The sequence below is a fragment of the Mustelus asterias genome, chromosome 15 (assembly GCF_964213995.1).
Source record: "Mustelus asterias chromosome 15, sMusAst1.hap1.1, whole genome shotgun sequence".
In the NCBI taxonomy this organism is placed as follows: Eukaryota; Metazoa; Chordata; class Chondrichthyes; order Carcharhiniformes; family Triakidae; genus Mustelus; species Mustelus asterias.
Genome location: NC_135815.1, coordinates 49,802,530 through 49,822,059, shown reverse-complemented (window position 1 = coordinate 49,822,059; position 19,530 = coordinate 49,802,530). Strand labels below are relative to the sequence as shown.

Here is a 19,530-nt window from a genome sequence, read left to right as displayed (position 1 = left end):
TTAGGGGTGGCTACCCTGAGTCGTTTATTGCGGGGTGAGTGAACACTGTATTTGTCTCCTTGTTTTTTTTTGCTTCTTCCATCATTGTGTGGGCCATGGCAATGTCCTCTGTGGCAGAGGATGCCCATTCCTCTGACTAGAATGAGATTGAGTGGCACTGTTATGGACAGAAGGATAGTTCATATTGCACTGATTTCCTCTTACCTTCTACTTAGGGACAGGTAGTATTTTGAATTCGTTTTTAAAAGAATAGGCAGTGATGCGTTTTCCAATACCCTTGGATTTGTGATCCAATTTTACTAATAATCAGCAGCAAACTCAAGTTAGGATTAACACAGAAGATTGGTTTATTTTATACATTCAAAACCCGGAGATAAAAAAAGTTTTGAATCACCTTCCACTCCACACGTTCACACAGTAAAAGTGGTGGGGGGAGATAGAGAAAATAAGTTTTCTTATTAAAGACCCCCCCCCCCCCCCAAAAAAACAAGTGAATATTAGTTCATGTGAGGTCCATAGTCCAGAGGTTGGGTTCTGTTCTGATGAGTTTCTGATTGGTTAAATAAAATAAATTCTTGAAACAAACAATGCTGCTGCAAGAGGGGCGTTTCTGTGCTTAGACCACTTGGCCAGGGTGGATCAGACACTTTTAAAAATCAAGTAGACTTTGTGGAGTTGAGACTGCTTACCCAACCTGGTTGCTGGAGTACTGTCCAATTGATGTTAAAATAGCAGTCTAGCTGTGAAGACCAGAGATGTAATATTAAACTGTCCAAAAGGCTGGAGGCTTGAATCATGTGTCCTTCCTTCTCGACAATGACTTCAAAAGGGATGTTTATCCAGGGTCTGGAATTGGATGTGGTTTCAGGACTGCTAATGTCTCAGACATAAGTTGTTAAAAGGAGTGCAATCGATGTTGAGGGCTTGGTGTTTGGGAGGCCATTGTCTCAGCAGAACCACTGACTCTGCTAGCAAGGTTGGCTTTTATGCAGAATTAACAGCACTGAAAAAAGCCATGGCTCAAATGCTCTATGCTAGTGTTTTATGCTACACATGAGCCGCCTTCTACTGATTTCCATCGAACCCTATTCCTTTACCCTCAAGTCCTTTTCCTTCAAATGAACCTGAAGTTTTTCACTTCAATTATTCCACATGATAGCAAGTTCCACACACTGTAATGAATGGAGCTAAAGAAGTGCCACCATAATCTTCACCATCCTCTCCATATCCCACCCCCAACCCTTCCTGAAAACACAGCATTAAAGAGCGCCTAGTCCAAATGTCCAACATTCATAAATCATGGCGGCTTTTTGACCATGAAGGCAGGAGGCCTTGCACGCCATTGAAATCCCATCCCCACCCTAAAACATCCTCATACTCCCTAAGGGTCACAATGCAAATAACAACCCTGTAGTTTCCTTTGAAATTAGTCTGAACAGTCCTAGGTGTGATATGTGTCTATTCGTAGCTCTCTAGGCATAATGAGATATGAATTTCCAAAACTGAGAAAATATTTTTTTTGTCCTTTAAAGTCCTGGAGATAGTTCCCAAACATAGGGCTAACCCTCTGATCATGTGATTTAGAAGCCTTAATTTTCTTTGTTTCAGCTGGCAATAAAGTTTTCAAGTATATAGTGGTGGGTTTCTTTCCATGTCATAGGAACTCAACAGGCACACTAACCTCTGTTTCGCTGTTGGCAGTGGGCAGCGGCTACCAGGTTTCAGCATCTTTTATGGTTTTGGCGTACTGGTTGGGAGTTGAGTGGTTGTAGTGTTGACCTGCTGTAACATCGTTGGAGGTTGTGGCTCATTAGAGTACTGGTCACTCTCTTTTACATCCTCCTTGGAGGTGTTGTGGTTATCTCCTCAATGATTGACTGGTTGAAGGTTTTTCAGCACCTGTAATGAGAATGGACAACCCTGGTCCACAAAGAGAGACACCAGTTCAGAGCTGAAGTCCCAGTCTGGATACTGTACCTTAGTGGTTCCAGGATCATGCCTATGACCGGAAGTTGGATTCCTCCGGACCATTGAGTGGCGTGTCTGTTGTTTGAAGCCAGAAGTCTTTCAGCCACGGTTCTCAGTCCAACAGAACTGTTCTGGTGGTTCCTGTGTCTAACTTAAAATTTGTGAAATGGTCATTGATGGAAATGTCCTCATTCCAAAATGAGAATCTGAGTTCTTGGCCCTCACCCAGGAAGCATGGCTGTCTGTCTTCAGGGCTTGCTGTCTTGACCTTGTGGATAATCTTTGGGCTTTCTGTGCATTGTTTTTGTTTTGCACATAGTATTCAATCCTGTTGCACTGAAAGCATTGCGCAAAAATTGCAGGACGTCAATCTTGCATGTGGAGGCGCTTTGCTCCATAGTATTGGCATGGTCATTCTGTTGGTCAGCCCAGGTATTGCTTTTCCTGGCCTTGACTGTCCCTATGTCATTGTTGCTTAACTAGCTGAACTATGGGTTGGCCTCTGCACCGTATTTTCTTCCCTTAAAATGGGCTATGCTGTTCATGGAGCTCTAATTGTCTAACTATTTGGATTGCTTTTTCCAGGGTTAGATCTTCCTTTTGATTACATGAGGTCAGAGAGTGTGTCACCCACTATTTTGTCTTTGAGTTTAAATTTTAAGTCCCCATAGTCACAACCTTCTGCCATCCTGTACAGATTATTAATGAATGAATCAACAGGTTCTCCTAGCTGCTGGGTTCACTTGTTAAATTTAGCTCTTTCAAATGTTTTATTTTTCCTTCGATTAAAATAAATTTGATTTAGTACTTCTTCAAATTTAACAGATGATTTGTTGATTCCCTATCTTGCAATAATGCTGTCTGCAATCAGGTCTACTAGGTAAAGCAGTGTGTAAACCTGCTCTGCTTCCGAATTTTTATCTAAACTCAGTGATATTGTGTCCAAGGAATCTTTTTCTCAAAAGTCACCAATTATATGACTGATCTGAACCTTGGACTAGTCTGAAGTGATCAATGGTTAAATTTTTAAAGAGTAGGTTCTGCTTTAAGAGCTTTCTGAAATTCAAGATGGCATCGCTTGGAGACAAAGGGCTTTCCCACGCTTGTTGGTTTTGGCAGGCTCACTATAATGGTGATTGCACTCTGCTTGAAAAAAAAATTCAACAACCAATGCCTGGATCGACTGCCTGCAGAGATCTCTTGCTCAGCGTTTTATTTTAAAGACACAAATTGCCGAATCCTGGTTTTGTTTTCTGTCAGCTGAGTTTAGAAATCATGATTCTCCCAGATTATGTTGTTTCAGAGCAAGCTTTGATGCCACATTTTCAGACGCCGACGCGGGGATCTGACTTTAATGATGGTTTTCTTCAAACTGCAGTTCTGACTCTGAATTATTTAAAGATTTCTCAGGACTTGCTGTAGCCTGGAGTTTTAAAAGATTCAGCTTAACCCTGCTAGGTGTCTGGGATTAGAAGCTGGTCTTCCAAAGGAGATTCAATAGAGCGTTCTGCTGCAATAAGGGATTTTAACTTTCTGCCTCCAGCTCCCAATGCTTTCTTTGGAGTTTTCTTGCTGATGATTTTGCCTCTGTCTCTCTGCTTCTGGAGCTTCTTTTCAGGTCAGACTGTTTTGCTGAATTTTTCCTCGGTCCTCCAGCATTTTAGTTTTTGTGAGATTTTGGGTTTTTCCACAACCTCCTACCATGTTGTAAGGTGTTGGTTACAGTTCATTAGGTCTGAAGAAGTCTTCGTAGTCATATGTAGGTTAACTAAGTTTTTATTGAGTCTTAGAGAATTATTTACAAATATACACCAAAGGATACAAGCTAGGAGGTGTCAACATGTTTGCTAGTACATAGGCTCTGTCCAACAGTAGACTGATCTGGGTGCAGGTCATGTTTGAACCATACTATACTCAGTCCCACATTAACCTTATATGTGCCAGACCTTTGTACTACAGTGTTTAGCCCAGGCTGAGCTACCTACGTAGAGGAAAATTAAAGGCTTAAGAACACAGCAGATGGGAAGTTTTCAGATTTAGGGAGCATCGAGGCACAACCTAGAAATGATGGAAATTAGATACTTCATTTTATCTTGAAATTGCATGATTATTCTCCGAGAGGATTAATTATGAAGGATATAATTTGAATGGCAAGGGAGATCATGAGCTAGGAATGTTCAGGCTATAAAAATTCCAACAAGAAAGGATGTAAGAGAGAACTTTCAAACAATAGGAGAAATGACAAAGCCAGATAACACTTGAAAGTTTCTTCCAATCATACGACCATACCACGTGGAAGGATAAAGGCAGCAGATACATGGGAACAACAACGCCTGAAAGTTCCCCTCCAAGCCACATATACTATCACTGTTGCTGAGTCAAAATCCTGGAATTCCCTTCCTAACAGCACCTTGGGTGATCCTACGCCACATGGACTGCAGCTATTCAAGAAGTGAGCTCACCACCAGCATCTCAAGGACAATTAGGGATGGGCAATAAATGTTGGCTCACATCCCATAAAATAATTTTTAAATGGTCAGATGAGCTGATAATGTGACTTGTACAGTAGGCATAAGAAGAACAAACAAGAAGTATTTCGGAGTGAAAAATGAAGCAGAGAATGAATAGAAGTTACAAATAGCAATGAGAAGAGCTAAAAAGTGTAAGTATTATAAAATAAAATCAAGGGAATTAGAAGCAACAACCGCATAAAACATGATTTTGTTGCTTTAACTGAAATCTGGGTTCACATGTTGCATATAGACTAAGCATTTTAAGCTATATCACTTTTTGAAGAGGTTTGAGCAAAAATGGAGAAGTGTAGCATTACTTTGTAAGGAAATAATTCAACAATAGAAAGGAAATATATTGCAAGTAATAATTTGCTGATAATCCCTGTGTTAAGCTAAAGGGTAAATGAAGGTCATGCTACAAAATATACTATCATTTACATCCTACAAAATTGAAAGAAATTGTGAACTTATTGGGAATAAATATAATGGGGGTTAAATTAAGAGAAATATTGAGAATGCTGTGAAGAATATGTTTTTGAATTGGTATCTAACATGCTATATAATAGATGCTGTAAAACTGGACTTAGTTTTGGGTAACAAAATTAGAGAGCAATTATAATAGAAATAGCTATAATAATAAATCACAGAAGGCAAAACAAGAATCAAAATCAGAGTTGGCTGATTGGAAAGAGGAAACTACAGAGAGGTGGATTATTTTAAGTGAAAACTACAGGTTACCATCTCAAAGTAGGGGCCAGTTTTGGACTCCCAGATGGGAATTGTTTCCATGTGTACAGGACAAGAGTAATAATTGACTTGAGCCAGCAGGGGATCCATCCCAATTTCAGGGCCATCCTACATATTTGCAAGGTTGATGCCAGAGTGAAACACCCACCTCATAGGCAAAATTAGTGAAAATCAGACCATTGCACGTTGTATTGGTTGAGTACGTTTCTCAACAACTCCATTATATTTACCTGCTGGAGAATTCTAATCGTGTGTGTGTGTGGTATAGCAGCACTCCGCATGGATGCCTTAACATTCAGTATTGGGTGGAATTTAATGTTTCTCCCCCTGGCAAGTTCAGAGGTGGGGAGCCGTTTGATTCAGCTGAAGTGGAGGGTATGGGTGGTGACCCCGTTGCCTTCCTGATTTCCCCCGATCGAGCTCCAGGTGAGACTCTGCCTAATCAAGGGATCCAGCATCGGGAAGAAGATGCCTATTAAAATCACCAACCCCCTCACTAACAACCCATCCCTGCAAACCCTAATCCTGTCCACACTCAGCCATAACTAGTGAATCAATTAATTTCTATCCTTCTGGATGTTTAATCGAGTGGGAGACCTGACACTGTCCAAATAAGTGCTTGATTACATTGATTACTTTGTAATTTCATCTGAGAGAAGCAATGCAGGGCTCCCATTGGTGGGCAAGATCCCCATCGCACTCAGTAAATTCAATTTATAAGCTTACATTTGCCACATGCAAATCTAAAATTGTACATCCCCAGGATAATAAACTTTTCTTTACACACTTTGTTGTACTTCACTGTTTCTAAGCACTGACCTTTCACAGGATATATGCATATAAACAGGCTGTTCAGCCCAACCAGTCCATGTTGGGATTTATGCTCCATTCACAGCTCCTCCCATCTTTCCTCATCCAAACCTATCATCGTAATCCTCTGTCATATGCTTGTCCAGCTTCCCCATAAATTCATTTAAACTATAAGCTTCATGCAGTGTTCCTCATTCTCATCACACTTTTTGAGTAAAGAATTTATCTATATGCTAACTTCAAAATTTAATTATCTTGCATCTGCAGCAAATTTTGTGTTCGCACTTTTACCTATACTCCTAAAATTAAGTTCAAAGGTAACTTCAGTGTTATTGACATCTGATAAATTTCCATTTATCCCTTACTCCACGTGCTAACAGTTATTAAAATGTCAGCCTCAAATGTTATTAATATTTGATATCTGACACCTGCAGCACTTGGTAAAATGTCCTATGTCACTCAGGACCCAGCAAATGGGGGCAGGCATTGCCAAATATCACGACCTGGGGTCTTGGGGAAGGGCCGGGGGCAGGCTTGTTGCTCGAAATTAAGTTTCTTGTCCCTAGATTTGTGCAGACAGAGGCAGAGCTGTGGACCTGAAAGACTGACTTTAAAAAACATCATGGAGACTATCTTACAAAAAAAATTCAAAGTGCCAAATGAGCGCGAAAATGGTTGCGTTTCAGACCACCTTTTTCAGCAAGGGAAAAAAAATCAAATCTTACGACACTTAGGAAAAAAAAGGTAAAGTGTGATTCTCGTCAGTAAAGGGAGTGGATGGAATCTATTCATGCCAGGAAGCTGGCTGCTAGAGGGTGCTATTGCGTATGCACCCTGATCTCCCAGTGCACTGTGTCAAGAGTCACAGCCCCCAGTGCTGCCTCTCCTTCAGACCCCACCGCCTCCCCTTAGGCCCTGCCCCTTGGTACTGCCTGGTGGGCACAGCTAGGGTGCCAAGCTGGCTGTCTACCCCTGTCTATACCAGGGATCTCAATGGCCTCCGATCCCATTTGCGAGGCCATCCTGTCTGGTCCCCATTGCTGGGGATGAGTTCTGGGCTAACTAATCACGTTAAAATGAGATGAATATTATAATCGGTCCAAGGCACAAGGCTGATTCCGCAAATGGATTGGGGTCAGTAATATCGCGAGAGGTAAGAAACAGGGCATGAACCTAGTTTTTTGCTTCTCTTATGATCTTGCCAGTCTGATAAGATGCCACCGCTCCCTCCCCACCCCAAGAACTTTTAGGCTGACAGTTCCAAGTCAGTCTTTCAGGTCAGTTTCACTAGTTACTGTGCTGTTGTTCCCAATCATTGGACAGTTTTGTGATTCTGATTTTTCTTTTTAAAAGCCCACCAGGAAACCAAAAAAGCTGGTCAAAGATCAGCAGCAACAGCACAGCAACTGATAGAGAGTTCTTGCTTGAAAAATGGTTAAGTGAAATCTCTTGTGTAGAGCCAATTAGATGCTGAAGGGAGAAGGGTAGATGATTAAGAGAGGTTAAAGGGTGTTGGAGGGATGGGGGGGGGGGGGGGGGGGGGGAAGGAGGTTGGGTGTTGGTGGGATTGGGAACTCTTGGGGAGGATGGGGTAAGGGTAGGTTGGGGATGTTGGAGGGGTGGGGTATGTGAATGTGTTGGAAGGATTGGTTGTGTTGGAGGGAGGTTGGGAGGTGGGGTGGTACTCTTGCTGTTAGTTTCTTATTTATTAATTACATTTTTCCATTTTAAACAGTAAATTCACAGTGTACAACACAATTTGTATGACAGCTTCTGGTGGACGGGGAAACAATCTAGCTCGCGAGTTAAGGCCATATCATTAATCATTCCACTCTGAAAAATTCAGATCAACAATTCGATCTACATTTTTCCTGAGATACTGGTAGATGTCTGACAAATCTTTGGGATAGTGTCATTAACGTAAAAGGAGCAGATGCCATTTATAGTATATTGTTGGTTGGTGCCAGAGAAATCAAAATGGTACGGTGCATTAGCTACAAAGTTGAATTGCTTTGTAAATGTATCAAATTCTTTGATTATCCGTAGAGAATCAGCATTGGGCCTCCAATTTCAACACTGTTACAGTCATTATCTGTACTGCATGCAGATGTGATGAAAGACAAAACTTACATTTATACAGCACCTTTAATGTTGCCTCAAATCATTTTTCAGCGAATTAAATACTTTTGAATTGCAGTCAATGGTATAATGTAGGCATTGTTAACAAATAGCAGAATAGGTGAGGTGCTGAATGGCTTACTTCTGTTCCTAATACATATGTTAATATGTCATTCTAGATGGATGAGATGAGCTGGGCCAATGACCTTCATCTTTCATAATTATCTTGCGAACAGTGGATGGAGTCATGCTGGAGTTCTGTTTATTTTGTGGCTGATGGAAAGTTACTGTGAGCAGGCTTTGTGGAGTGAAATTGCCAGGACAGGAGTGCTTTTAAGCTCGTGGTATACTAGTAACCTGTTTTATCTTGCAAATGATTCTCAAGAGTACTTCCTATTGATTTCAACCCTTTTGCCCACTTACCTATTATGCCACTCTATCTTGGAGATTTCATGATCTTTTTGAATAATTAAATATCGTGAAAAGTTGTATTATGAACCATTCAATCTTTGTCATCTGAGCTCTTAAAAGTTGTGTCTCTCAGAAACACCTGAGGATTCCAATGCTTCTCACTGACAGTGAGGACCTATGTCATTAAATTATTCTACTTTGTTGTTTAGGAGTCATTTGATCATAGTAATCTCACACGATAGAATGAAATAGTGATATTGAAAAATATCATACACCCAGGCAGGGAAAGTCTTCTAATTCTTCTTCAGAATGGCAAAGATCTTGTGCTGTTTATCTGGGTTGCAATTATTGAATCTCTCCCCCAAATATGAATTTGTCCCCGTGTTCATATGGTGCGATTTGCAGAATGAGGGCTGAGGTTGTCATCAAAATTGGTGTTATTAACTAATAGGTTTTTTAATCTGTTAAATTAACAGCATTGTTTGATATTGTGTGCACACAAATTAACACCACATTATAGTGTTGCTCCTCTTTATATTAATGACTTATGCAGCATCTATACTGGATGATATTTTTAACTAGATGCCAACAATGGGTGTTATCATATTATTAGAACATTTCTGTGATTGGTGAATCATGAAAAAGGGAAAAATATCATGCATGATTGAGGGGGAGGGTTAAGTGTTGAGGGGTGATTATGGGGAATAAGGAGCCCCGAACAACGAGAAGTACCAAGGCCCTTGATTTCTCTCCAACTGTGATTTTACTGGACTTCAATAGGTTTTGCTATATGCAAGGCATAGTTTTCTGTCAAAGTTCTTGCACTAGAATTCTTTTTTTTTGCATTAGCACCAGCCTTCTCTTTAGTGGCAAGCCATCTGCTCGTGATCTCATGAATTGACTCTCCTTTATCATTTGGTCCTGTGAATCACATTTATCCATTTTTTTCTATTAGTCATGATTCTCTAAAATGCTGATGGGGGTGGGGTGGGATGGGATTTAACATCTTAAACACTATGTAGTTCTTCATGAAGGTGTACTTAAATGATTCATAATCACATAAACATGGCAATATCTTTAACACAAGGCATAACTCTACATTCACTGGCAACAGAGCCTGCAAGAGCATTGCACAATGCCTTTTTGAGAAGTCCAGCATGTCTTGTTCCAGTGAGGAACATGACAGACCAGTAGCAGATCTTCCCCTGGGATCAAGGACCCTGGGGACAGAGCTTCCACTTGCCCAAATAGCTGCTGCCTAATCAGAGGTCAGCAGTTCTATTGAAAGATAGTGCCACTGGCGAGGTTGTAGAGCTGCAAGAACCACCTCAGGCTGCGCTGGATCCCAAGTCACAGGCAAAAGAGGACAGAAGAGAGGATGCAGGGTGAGGATTATGGGGACAGTTGTCTGCATAAGGGAAGAGTGGCGGTCCTTCCTTTCCAATGCTAGGTCTCTTGATTAAGCCCTGTGCCTTTGAATGAGGGTCTCCACTCTCTTTCCCCGACTACCCAACCAGGAGGCTGCAAGTCAGTTTGGCGTGCACCCCACATGGTAAACCGCCCCAGCTTCTCACTGTTAATAGTGCAGTGGCAGGATGCTGCCTTTAAGTGGATATTGATTGAAGTAAGTATTGATTGTCCACTTAAGGGCCTCAATTGATGGTGGAGCAGAATGACTGTGGATTTAATTGGGGCGCAGGCAGGAAGGTGGCAGGGTTCTTATTTACCACCCTCCCACCTGATTAAATGCCCACATCATCAAACTCACCACAGGGCAATGCACCAGAATTTGCCCAATTTTTCTCTAAGTCAGTGAAGTTTTTTGATTGGTTCTTGGATAATAATAAACGTGCTTCTTTTACTGACTGCAGGCGTACAGATGCATTGAAAGCAAAGCTGCATAAATAAATCAGCTGAAGCATTGGTTATTTTCACATTGAGTATAACAAAAAACAAAAGTGCTCTAGGAGTTAGTGAGAGAAAGGTCTCTGAGTAAAAACAGTAATAAATGTGATCAAACCAGTCAATTATATAGGTAACTTTATGTAATGATAAAATGTCATTTTTGTCTTACAAATTTTCTTTTTACAGTATTATATCATCATTGCTAAGAAAAATAAAATATTTGAAAAGACTTTAGACATAAATTTCACCATTGGCAGGGCGTGCGGTAGCAGATTGCAGCTCATTGTACCCAACGTCTAATTTTCTTTTCAACTGAAGTCAATAGAAAAGAAAATTGGGCAAATAAATAATGGCAGCTGATTGGCTATTATCTGTCTTCTGCCCTGCTGAGGTTGAATTGTTGTTCTTTTTGTATTTAAAATAAAATTGTATTAATTAAATTCCTGCTTTTCTTTTATTGATAGATTTTTCTTCACCACTAAATTAAATGTACTGATTTCTTGCCAATATTGGGATTTTGAATAATTTTGAGTTATATGTTTAATTCATTTTCACATATGCACTGCTCATCGCTACATACCTCTGATTTGTTGCATTTTAGGTAATGATGTGGAAATGTGATACAGAAATCTTCACAAATACATGAACAACAGCTAAAGTGTGATGGACAAAATACTACTAGATATATTTATTGTTATTGAAGTAAATTTACCTTGGTTTGTTCACAGTAAACAAAACTTTGTGCTATTTTGTAAGTAATATACATTGCAAAACAGAAGTGTATTATTTCTTGCTCTATGTCTATTCTCTTTCAAGCCTCCAAAGTCTAACTACTGTTAAGTAACTTGTGTTTTAGTTCATACAAAGGACAGTTAAAAGGCTATAGGCATTCTGATTTTGGTATTTTGTGTTCCTGGAAAGATACTTGTTTCTTCATATTTACATTTGGAGAATGACATTTGAACGTGACATATGTGCCAAATTTACTATTCTTGTGATATTACATGGGATTGTAATTTTTAATTTGAAAATATTGCTTTATTTACTATCAATGTTATTTTCATACAGTTGGGTTTATCAGTTCTAGAAAATTCATGCTTGCAGAGGTTAGTGTACTGTTCTACAGCTGTGATTACATACCCAATGGGTGGAATCTTCCCAATATTTGTCAGTTTCAAACTGAAAACCGGCTGCACAGCTGTGTTTTCACTCCAGATTCTCTGGCATTCTGACGGGTAGGACCTGATACAGCTGGTAAGACCAGTTCCATAGAGACTGGGGCACCATCTTTAAAGGGCTCCCTAATCTGCGCAAGAAATAAATTTCCCCTGGCTCTCTCTGACATGGAGGACTCCCCTATTAGCATCAGAGCAACCAACCACCTCCCCGCCCCACCAAGAATTGGAGCACCCCCTCCCTCAAAGGCATCAAGGCACTACCCCCCCCCCCCCCCCCCCCCAGCAACCGCACATAAGAGGAACTCTCCAAATGGGGCTTCCCAAAGGGTCTGCCCCCAGCACTGCCAGTCTGGCACTCCCTGGTTCGCACTGCTAGATTGGCAGTGCCAGGGCATGTCCCTCACCACCCAAGGGCTAAAATAACCTGTGCACCTCAGGCGTGGTCATCATGACTGGTTTTCGTTTTTGAAAACCAGTAAGTGATTCGCACCGGCATGGTGTCACACTGGTTGGGTGGGAAGATGTGTTGAGGGTGGAAATAGTAGTATCAAGTCTACTAATGAGATTCTAATTTATGCAAATATATACAAATCATCAGGCTCACGCCCTTCCTGGGCGTGAACTTGATCACGTCACTAGAGGGGGAAACTGAAATCTCACCAGCACAAATCCCATTTTTGGCCTCTCCCGAGATTTAGTGGCCATTATGGAATTCGTGCCTGTAATAGTGTGGCTGCTAGATCACAGCCAACAGCTCTTTTGTTTCTGTTACAACTTTTCTTATCTTTTTATTGTCATTCAGTTTCCTTCTCTTCAAGCAGAATGTTAAGAGCCAAACTGTCTCTGGGTTTCTCAATAATTTCAATAAATACCCATAAAATATCAATCAAATGCACTAACATTAATATTTGGATTGTTACATAAAACATATTTATTAGTCTAATTTTAAGTGAATGTATAAACATTAATCTATTACTCAGCCAGTTAATAGTAATTCTTTAGTTTTGTATTGAAATAGCAATTTGTCTCACCTATTTGTCCAGTTGCCACAACATTTTTGTATTTAGGATGTTGATTGACAGTTAAGCAGAGTATGTCATCTGTATGCTCCACATAAAAGCTCTGCAGACCTGATCAGAATAATTTCAACAGAACAGATACAATGCAAAAATACAAAATAAAATATTTATTTAAAAGATTAGGCCAACATTATTTCAGCATTATACAATTACAGTCATTGAAGTGCTTCAATATTCAAATAGATTAGCATATATTGGAAACTACCAATTTGGTACATTAGCTTTCCATTGTCTGTACAAAGGCGATATTGTTGATCCTACAAAACTATTTGTGCAAAATTATAATTATCTTTTATTTAAAACCAGGATCTACCAGCCTAATGGTATTGGTGTAAGGCCCAACCAACTTTCATGGCTGGAACCTCCCAAGAATAATTTCAGTGAGGTATTAGCATTGAACATGTGTTGGTGAGCAGCATGCTAATCCAGGATAGGAAATCCAGTGGCTCATCCACATAACCAAAGCGAAGTGGGACCTTAAAGGAGGGGGTGGCAATGCTGAGGGAGGGGAGGGGGGTGGGTAGCAGGTGGAGCTGGGATAATTTTATTTTGGGGTCCTACGCACAGTCTTGGATCCTAACTTTCATATCGTAAGAAGGCTGCTATTTTGGGCAGGCGTGTTACTTTCCCATGGTAAATTAGTCTATCAGCTTAATTAGAATAGTAACAGTGAACTGCAGGTGTCATTTGCTGTGACAATGACAACATACCAACTGCTGGGAGATTGAGGGTGGCGATGATAGGAGGAGGGAAGCAAGATCAGTTCTCAGAGACACAACTAAAAGTATTAAGTCCTTATTACCTTTTCTTGGAAAGAGCAAGTAGTAGCTGGTAGCAGCTCGAAGTTTTAATGTGGATCTGGGCAGTAAATGTTTCTCCTCTTGCTCCACACCAAGGGACGTATTTTTTAAACTGTATCTGGAGCCAGTATGCCCGAGATGCAATATCAGCTACACCGAGGGAGAACCAATTCCCGGTCTGTATCTTAGAGGAGATTTAATACCCCTTATTACCATATTCGAGTGGTTTACTGTCTGTTTTAGGTAACAGCCAGGAACGCTTCTACAGCATTTGATCCAATATAGTATTGGACTTACATCTGATGCTGTTCAGACATGGGAGGTTGGTTGTCTAAATTGGATCAGAAAATGAGCACAAAGTGATGCAATTTCACCCTTAATATTTTCAAATTATTGCAATTATTTTAAATTGCAATCTATTAATCATTATAAATTGAAACCACTGATTCTAGATTATCTTAGTTGAAGAAGTTTTGGAACTGTAATTTTCTAATTTTATCATTGCAATTGATAAGAATTTAATTAATTTTCAAAATGGAAAGACAGTTGAAAATATTACATTAAAACAGACTACCACTTCATTCTTAGTCGGAGAGATAATCAAGGAAATCATAATCCTATTAGTCTAATGTCTATTGTGGGAAAGCTACTAGAATCTATAATTTGGAAAATTGAGTGTGCACCTGGATAAGTATGAACCAATAAGAGTGAGTAAGCCTGGACTTGTAAAAGATAATTCATGTCTAATTAACCTAGATTAATTTTTTGAGGCAACTAACACTTGGGGTCTGGTTAGCTCAGTTAGCTAGATGGCTAGCAGTTGGTCAGAATAACAGTAATAGCATGCATTTGATTCTCATTCTGGCTGAGGTAGACAAGGCATTTGCTTCATTGCCCTGTCCTGGGAGTGAAACACAGTAAGAAGTTTAACAACACCAGGTTAAAGTCCAACAGGTTTATTTGGTAGCAAAAGCCACAAGCTTTCGGAGCCTTAAGCTCACCTGAAGAAGGGGCTTAAGGCTCCGAAAGCTTGTGGCTTTTGCTACCAAATAAACCTGTTGGACTTTAACCTGGTGTTGTTAAACCTCTTACTGTGTTTACCCCAGTCCAACGCTGGCATCTCCACATCCTGAGAGTGAAAGGCAATGGCAAACCACCACTAGCAAAAAATTGCCAAGAAAACAGCAGATAATAAGCTAAGAGTCTATCTTTGGACAGAACACACATGACAACATCAACTAACAGAGATATGTAGGAGTGCTATTTATATGAATTTCCAGAAGGTAACAATTAGTTTCCATACAAGAGATTGCTAATAACATTAAGTGTATGGAATTAGAGGCAAGTTATTGTCATGAGCAAGAAATTAGTCAGGAGGAAGGTGTCGGAATGGATATGTATTCAAAATGCAGTATGCAAATAATGATGTCGCAAATGATCTGTACTGCCTTTCGCCATATTTATGAATTATTTAGATAAAGGAATAGAGAATTCTATATCAAAGGTTTCTGATGACATCCAGTTAGGTGGCACAGTAAATAATGAAGAGGAAAGTGCAAAGAAACATTTGTAGATTTTACGATTGGGAAAAACTGTGGTATATGGAGGCCAATGCGTGAAGTGTGAGTTCAGAGTATTTTTTAAAGAGTGAGAAGTTAAGAACTGTGAAGAAATAAAGAGAAAGTAGGGGTCCAAACACAGGAATCACTAAAACTCATGAACAGTGACAAAAAAAGGCTAATGGAAGGTTGGGCTGGAATACAAAGGGGTTGAAATTACGTAAATGTTATAAAGCTCTAGTTCGACCCTATTAGCATTTATTTATGCACAGCAAATCTCAGGCAGGATATATTGGCCTTGAAGGGAGTTGCAGCGTAGATTCATCAGAATGATAAGGGGCTAAAAAATTAATTTATAAGGAAAGGTTGCATTGATTAGGTTTGTAATCCCTTGAATATAGAGGATTAGAGGTAATCTAACTGAGTTTTTACAAACTGATTAAAGGATTTGAGAGGATAGACATAAACTTTGGCCGGAATTTTACCGGCACACCCGCCCCGATTCCGGGGGCGGGCTCGGCTCGGAGAACGGCATTCTCTGTTGGCCTCGTGCAGGATCGTACGAACCTCGGGCGGACATGCCAGTAAAATTCCACCCTATTTCTCTGTGGTGAGTCCAGGGCAAGGGCGCATAACCTTAAAATTATAGCTAAGCTAATTAGGGGTGGTGTCAGGAGGCACTTCTTCTCTGCCCTCTGTGTGGAAATCTGCAACTCTCTTCCCCCCAAATGCTACTATGATCAGGTCAATTGAAAATTCAAAACTGAGGATGGTGGATTTTTGCTAGGCATAGGTCCAAAGGGTTATGCAATCACGGCTGGTCCATGGAGTTAAGATTCATGCTTATATGATCTAACTGGCAGAATAGCATCATTTATTCTTCCTATTCCGATGTTCAGAATTCTACTTTCATTGAGTTGAAAAGTCATACACTTATTACCTGATGACAGATTCTGAACAATGCCAGCAGCAGCTGTGTGAAAAACAATATCAGTCCCATCATTGAGGTAATGAAGATTGTTGCGGCAGTCAAAGCCTCTGTATCCAAAAACATGTTCTAAGACAATCTCCTGAAAGCAAAAGATGAATTTGACATCAAGAACACTACACATTGAAGCAGATGTTATATACTTCAGTCTGTGAAGATTGTATAAATGAAGAATTTGTGTTGCGGTAGCCACAAAATTTGAGACCTGAACAGAGTTTATTTATCTTGATTGAGGTTTTTGATAAGGTAACAGGGGTTGTTGAGAGTGATATGGTATGTTCATTACATATTATTTGTGTTTAATTGTGCAGGTGCAGTAATTGCAAATTCACTTGAACATGTATAGATATAGACTAAAATTATGGTTGTTGGGTTAGGAGATATACACTTGCAATGTATAACTCTTCAAATAAATATGAACAAAAGTTATCAGAGATTGTGACACTAAGCCCGGAGTGCTGAGGTTAATCGTAGCACTGTTGTCTGGCTACAATCAGCTGGATTATCACAGGAATCAAAACTTGTAATATTTTTGTTCCATATAGATCAGTTATACACTGCTAGAAGTTTTCAACTTTCTGAATGGGCATTTAGTTGTTTTTGGAGATCAGATATCTATTACTGGTACTTCCCAATTTGATTTCAATGGAAATGAAAATCTGGCTGATTCAATAACAAGTGGCTGAACTGCATGGCAGTTTAAGTTGAAAATTTCCCTTACCGTCTTAAATTTTGCACCATTGGACCCTGTTTTCATATTATAAGGCCCTGAAATTGTTCTTATCATTACTAGCCAGAAACAGTTGAATTCTGCCTGTGCCTCATCACTAACATTGATAGCTTGAGACTGTTGGCATTGACCATGATGGTTATCTGCTTTCATTGCCTTCCTAGTGACTGTTCAGACAGAGGGTCCCTTTGGGAAGAGGATCTTTCTCTTCCTGTCCACCTACTATAGCAAGGCCTCCAGTGTTGCATCAGAGAACCTTGGAGCCTATTCTTTGCCTTGCTTCACAGTTCCAATCTTCTTCTTGTTCAGTGATCCTTCTGTAACTATTTCCAGCACCTGTTGAATCTAGAATGTACCTCACCTTTAAGGAAGGCACTGGCTTTAATTCGTGCAAGAGTGGTATTAATCTTACATGAGCTTGGGTTCCCTGCTGAGGCATTCAATCACTCAGACTAGCACTGGATTGAACACCACCATGATTTAAGCTGCAGGCAACACAAAGTTTGCATTTGGCCTACATTGCAACAAACGGACATGGGCTAATTGTGCATTGCAATTCCCGGGTCCATTTTCCAACTGATTCATTCTCTGCCCCATGTTCCACAAAAATCGTTTAAGGACAGATGTTTGAAACCACTCATCATTCTTAACCTTTTTGTTTTCTTCTCCATTAGATTTCTGCCAGTGTTGCAGCACTGAAATGGCCCTAACCAGTTCATGTTATATTATCTATGATTATGGCCATGGTGCACTTGCCCACCTCACCTTCTTGACAAATCTCCAGATTTTGACATGGTTGACCATGCATCCTCCTCCTAAACTTCTCTTCTATGACCTTACCATTACCTCTGAAGTTCCCTTGGCCATCTCTTTTTTTCCCCCTATGTCCTGGCTCTCAGTGACATCATCTAATTAGATGGGAATTTTAACTCCACATGATTGATGAGGTGGGGAGTAGAGGGAGTTAAATTTTTTAAAATCATAATCCGACTCCACCCAACTTCAAACATGCCCACTTCTGCTTTAAACAGAAGTGGATACGGGTACTGGTGACTAACCTGCTTTCAATATGCTAATGAAGTTCCATGTTTCTAATTTTATAGACTTTCAAATTTAGCAGCTATGTTCTGGCAGCTGAAAAGATGCAAAAAAGGCCAGATCCAGCATGTAACTACCTATGCAATGCTTCTGGGGCAGGAGGAGCAGGGGTGCCTCTAAGTTAACAGGTTTCCTTTTTGATGATGTACTTCCACATCCAAACCTTCACCTACAATGGTTTTTTCATTCATATTCTGAGGCACACATCAGATGAATTCTCTCAAAGTTAAACTTTGCATGATCAGGCCATTACATCCTCTAAGAATTGTATTCTAACACTTTTTATAGTCTCATGACATACCGACAACTGAAACCATACCGATCCTCACCGGTGAAGACCTTCGCTGGCGAGGCCGTTAAAGCAACTGGGCACAAACTCTGTCCTGGGCTCACTAATAATATTTAAATTCAAATTTAAATATTGAGCCTCACGCCCAATCACGTCAGCTTCATTGTGCCGGTCGTATCGTGAGGGCTGAGAAACTGGGTGCAAAGCTGATTTTTCCCCTCTCTCGCTCTCTTAGTGGCTCGCCTCGCCAGTCGACTGGCAGGGCGAGCCAGTAAGATTGCCCTCCTGAGGCCTTTAACCACATCACTCCTTTTACAGAAAACCGCTTTCTCTAGACATACTGAAAAATAAAACAGATCTGGGTCCCAGTACCACTGAACACAGCAACATTTAACAATATCATGCATTCTTCAGGGCATAGCAAGAGAGGAATCATTGGGGATTAAAAAAAAGCAACAGGAGAGATGAGCGAGAGACATCTGCGTCAGAAAAAGTGGAGAAAAAGAGAGACTTTGGGGCCAGAAAGACAGAGAGGAGGGCAAGACTTCAGAATCAGAAACAGTGAGAGGAGAACAAGACTTCGGGGTCAGAAAAGGTGAGAGGGTGAGATTTCAGGGTCAATTACAGAGACAGAGGAGACTGAGACTTAGGACTTTGGGGCTGGAAACAGTGAGTGGATATTGAGACTTTGCGACCAGAAATGGAAAGAGAGGAGAGCAAGATCCCAGGGATTGAAACATTGAGAGAGCAGAGTGAGACTGTAGGATAGAAACACAGAGAGCAGACTGAGACTTTGGGGAAGACTTTTCACCAGGAGCCTGTCAGAGCCCACGTTTGTAAAGAAAAATCCAGGCATGACATGATAGGTAAGCAGTTAGATCATTGGCTGGTGAGTATTTCCCACCTACCTTATCTAAAATAGGAAATTTTAGTTGTGTTAAGTAGAATATTTATTGAAATAATAAGAATATAAGCAGATGTAAGAGGTATTAATTAAAATTTATTCTGGTAAATAATTAATTAGTTAATTAAAACACAAAGTTGGCTGGGCAGGTGATGTTGCAGTTGCAGTATGTGAGAGCTGTTGGACCCCTGTGTGAACCAAGGCAAACATGTTTGCAAGCATCTGGAGCTTGAGGATCTTCAGCTCGGAGTCAATGATCTGGAGGAAGAGCTACAGGGAGAGGAAAAGTTGCCGTGCACACTTCATTTCAGAAGACAGTCATTCCTCTTAAGCTAAGGATGTCTGGTTTAGTCCATAGTTAGGGACAGGAGGGTGTGATTGAGAGTGAGGCAGGTATTTGGATTGAGAAGGTAGAAGTGGAAGAGCCTCAGCC

General features: G+C 40.4%; 1 protein-coding gene across 1 annotated transcript in view; it reads right to left on the bottom strand.

Annotated features, from left to right (window-relative positions):
• The window catches only part of LOC144504500 (echinoderm microtubule-associated protein-like 6), a 376,096-nt gene that overhangs the window by 54,972 nt on the left and 301,594 nt on the right, over positions 1 to 19,530 (bottom strand). The window contains exons 30-31 of the mRNA XM_078229865.1: positions 16,029 to 16,158; positions 12,682 to 12,780 (exon numbers count right to left, since the gene is read on the bottom strand). Of these exons, the coding sequence (XP_078085991.1) occupies positions 12,682 to 12,780; positions 16,029 to 16,158 (229 nt within the window). The remainder of the gene's footprint in view (positions 1 to 12,681; positions 12,781 to 16,028; positions 16,159 to 19,530) is intronic.